Source organism: Colobus angolensis, unplaced genomic scaffold (genome assembly GCF_000951035.1).
Source record: "Colobus angolensis palliatus isolate OR3802 unplaced genomic scaffold, Cang.pa_1.0 Scaffold28, whole genome shotgun sequence".
Taxonomy (NCBI): Eukaryota; Metazoa; Chordata; class Mammalia; order Primates; family Cercopithecidae; genus Colobus; species Colobus angolensis.
In genome coordinates, this window is record NW_012116043.1 from 6,454,794 (window position 1) to 6,458,646 (window position 3,853).

The 3,853-nt window shown below is 55.0% G+C and overlaps 1 protein-coding gene across 1 annotated transcript in view; it reads right to left on the bottom strand.

Moving 5' to 3' along the window:
- SETD1B (SET domain containing 1B) overlaps positions 1–3,853 on the bottom strand; it is a 36,832-nt gene that overhangs the window by 23,232 nt on the left and 9,747 nt on the right. Inside the window, exons 7-11 of the mRNA XM_011948592.1 lie at positions 3,356–3,853; positions 1,030–1,291; positions 617–954; positions 417–522; positions 185–222 (exon numbers count right to left, since the gene is read on the bottom strand). Of these exons, the coding sequence (XP_011803982.1) occupies positions 185–222; positions 417–522; positions 617–954; positions 1,030–1,291; positions 3,356–3,853 (1,242 nt within the window). The remainder of the gene's footprint in view (positions 1–184; positions 223–416; positions 523–616; positions 955–1,029; positions 1,292–3,355) is intronic.

Here is a 3,853-nt window from a genome sequence, read left to right on the forward strand (position 1 = left end):
CCTCAGGTGATCCACCAGCCTAGGCCTCCCAAAGTGCTGGGATTACAGGTGTGAGCCACCACACCCGGCCAACTGCTTGTTTTAAAGTGATAATTCTAGCAGCATTTAGTACATCTGGTTCCTAAGTATTTTCATCAGCTGAAAAGGAAGCCACGCAGGCTGAGCAAGTCCCCCGAACGCCAGGCTCTCTAGCACTAAGGACCACAGACCTGCTTTCTGTCTCTATGGACATGCCATTCTGTTCAGGACACTCCCTGAAGATGGAACCGTACGCCACCCCATGTGTGTGTTTTAACAAGGTAACATCTCAAAAGCACAACATTTTGGCTCAAAAGTATTTTTGACAATTGCTCAGGCTCTGCCCTGGGGAAAGAGGGACCCCAGGAGGGCCAGACAGCTGCGGCCTCCCTGCTCACCTTCATCCGAGTCCCCTTCATCCTTCTCACTCGCCTCTGACAGGGCTGTGTCTTCGTCATCGTTCTCAGACTCGTCCCGGTCATCACTGTCGTCATCGTCGTCATCCTAGGGGAGAGGGAAGGGTAGGGACAGGTGAGCCCAACGGCCTGGCCCTCGTCGCCTGGCCCAGCCTCCTGAGGCTTCCTGGCCTGTTAGGTACCTTATCTGATGTGGATGAGGTTGAAGAGGAGGAGAGCTGGCTCCTGGGGCCTTCCTCCTCCTCCTCCTCCTCCTCTACCTCCTCCTCCTCCTCGGTGCTCTCCTGTTCCTCCTCCTTGTCGGAGGCCGAGGACGAGGGTGAGGTGGTTGAGGACCCCGAGGATGATGACGCCGATGAGGAGGAGGACGCTGACAAGGACTCCTTCTCGTCCTCCTCCCCGCCACTGTCCAGCTCCAGAGGCCGCGCCGGCCGCCGCCGCACACCCACGCCCTTGGGGTCCCGCTTGGCGAGCTCACAGGGGGTGTCTGCCATGTCCCGGTCTCGCTCTCGCTCGGACTCTGCAGGGAGGGAGGGAGTCAGAGCTGGGCTGGGGGGATGCAGAAGAAGGGGACCCCAACACCCAGAGCACCAACCTTCATCTTCCTCATCCACAGAGGTCGAGGGCCGCAGCCGCTTCTGGTCACCAGATGAGGTGGTGTCTGGTGGCTCCTTCCTCTTGACCTTGAAGGAGGGCAGGCGAATGGCCCCACGCAGCCCAATGCCCAGGCCCAGGCCCTCGTAGCCCAGGCCCTCGCCCTTGCCCCATGACTCCAACAGGCATGAGGCGATGCGGTCCTTAGGCTTCGGCCTGTCCTCATCCTTGTGCTCGCCCGACTTCACCGGGGTCAGCGAGGCCTGGGGTGGAGATAGGAGGGGCCCGTTACCGCTTCTGGCACCACCAAACCTTGCAGGGAGCCCTCCCAGGGCTACCTTTCGCTCGGCAGTAACAGCCACCACAGGTAACTGCGTCCTCATTCCCTACACGCCTGGCCATACTATGCCGTTACCCAGGAGGCTCCAGAGCACCGCTCTACCTCACAGATCCTCAACGTCCTCCCCTGTAAAATAGGACTACTGCAGCTGCCTTCCTTACAACAGTGGCCTTTGTACTTTGCAGACAATCCAAAAACGACACCATAGCGACACATCTGTGCCACAGCTGCACCACCACCTTCACGAGGTAAGATTTACACTATCCCACTGTCTTCTCTTCCCATGCATTAAAAACAGGACCTGCTGGCTTTATGTCACTGCTCCCTAAGGGGTTGCCCCTGCGGTGCTGAAATGCTCTGCCTTCAAAGGGATACTGTGAGAATTAACAAAACGAGCCACATGAAGAGCTTTGCAAGGTGCAGGGCACATGAGGTCTGGTGGCTCTTTTTATTCAAATTGTGAATGGAATAGCTATTAGCTGTTACTGTAGGGTCAGTATAAATTGGCTGCACCATAAAGAGCTGTGTATCCGTGATTTCGGATGCTTCATTCTAATTTTACTACCCAGTTATACGATGACAAACAGGCTCTGACATGGGGTCGCTTACCTATGTGGCAAAGAGCAGGCATTTCCCAAAGCAGGCTCCAGGGGCACTCTAACTCATAACCATGGTCACCCCTTGGGTGAGCAGGGGGGGAATGGTGTGGAGGGTAGTGATTAAGGGGAGTTTAAAGTACTCAAGAAAAAGTTCTCTCTTATGGAGAAAGGAAGTCATTTTAGATTATTTGTAAGATTACAAATAGGCAAATAATATGTTAAAAAGAAAAAAAGAGGCCAGGTGTGGTGGCTCACACCTGTAATCCCAGCACTTTGGTAGGCTGAAGCACGTGGATAACTTGAGGTCAGGAGTTCGAGACCAGCCTGGCCAACATGGTGAAAGCCCGTCTTTACTAAAAATACAAAAATTAGCTAGACATGGTGGTGGGTGCCTATAGTCCCAGTTACTCAGGACACTGAGGCAGGAGAATCGCTTGAACCCAGGAGGTGGAGGCTGCAGAGGGCTGAGATCACGCCACTGCACTCCAACCAGGGTGACACAGTGAGACTCCGTCTCCAAAAAGAAAAAGAAAATAGTAAGTAGGCCAGGAGCAGTGGCTGACACATATAATCCCAGCCCAAAAGGCAGAGGATCACTTGAGCCTAGGAGTTCAAAACCAGCCTGAGCAACATGGTGAAAGTCTGTCTCTACAGAAAAACACAAAAATTAGCTGGGTGCACATGCCTGTAGTCCCAGCTACTTGAGGCTGAGGTGGGAGGATCCCTTGAGCACAGGGACGTTGAGGGTGCAGTGAGCTATGATCGTACCACTACACTCAGGCCTGGATGACACAGCGAGACCATCTCAAAAAAAAAAAAAAAAGGAAAAAAGTCGTCCAAGCCAAGGCTGGGCTCTGTGTAAAAGGCAGCATGAGGGGAGGTGAGGGGAGTCAAGTTCAAAGGGCGTCGCAGCTGTGAGCTGTCTGCGAGGGTGGGGACAGCCTGCACCAGGTGTCCTGTATGCGGCCACTAGGCACCTGTGGCTCCTGAGCACTTGAAATGTGGCAGGGACAAAGGAGGAGTTTTTTATTTTACTCTATTTTAATTAATTAATTTAAATTAATTTACACATGTATTTTTAGAGATGGGCTCTTGCTATACTGCCTAGGCTGGTCTTGAACTCCTAGGCTCAAGCAATCCTCCCACCTCAGCCTCCCAAAGTGCTGGAATTAAAGGTGTAAGCCACCATACCTGGCCATTAATTTAAATTCAAAGAGCCACATGCATCCAGTGGCTGCTAAAGTGGAGCAGTTTGCGGAACTTTGAAAGCAGCCACATGAACTGCAGCTCCCATACTGGGGTCCATGGCAGCGTTTCCAGCTAACAGTCTCAGGGAAACAAGAGGTGCCCGGCTGGGGTCCTGCCCCCATCTGCACCCACCCACCCACCTTGGCCATCCGCTCCTTCTTGTCCCACCACTCGTCGAAGGCCCGGAAAGCCACCACTTCCACCATCTTGCGATTCAGGTCACGCTTCATGATGGCCTTGAGCTCTTTGAGGACCACCAGCAGGACGCCATCCACCGTGGCTTTGTGCGGGTCCTCCTGGCGCGGCACATAGCCTGGTGGAGGCACTGATGGGTCAAACTTGGGCAGTGGTGGCCAGTGCTGCCCGCGGCCTGGGCCGGAGTTGCTCAGGGAGAAGGGGCCCCGGTAGGGCGGCAGGTTGACGAACTGGAGCCCAGCTGAGGCAGCAGCGGCTGCAGCGGCCATGAAGGGCGGGTAGGGGCAGGCACCCTGGCCCGTCATCAGCCGACTGAGCACCTGCGTTTGCATCTGGAAGGACATGGGCATGCCACCCCACTGGCCACCCAGCACGTGGCTCATGTCCACCTGCATCACAGGGAACAGGCCCGGCGGAAAGGGGGGCAGTGGTGGCAGGATGGG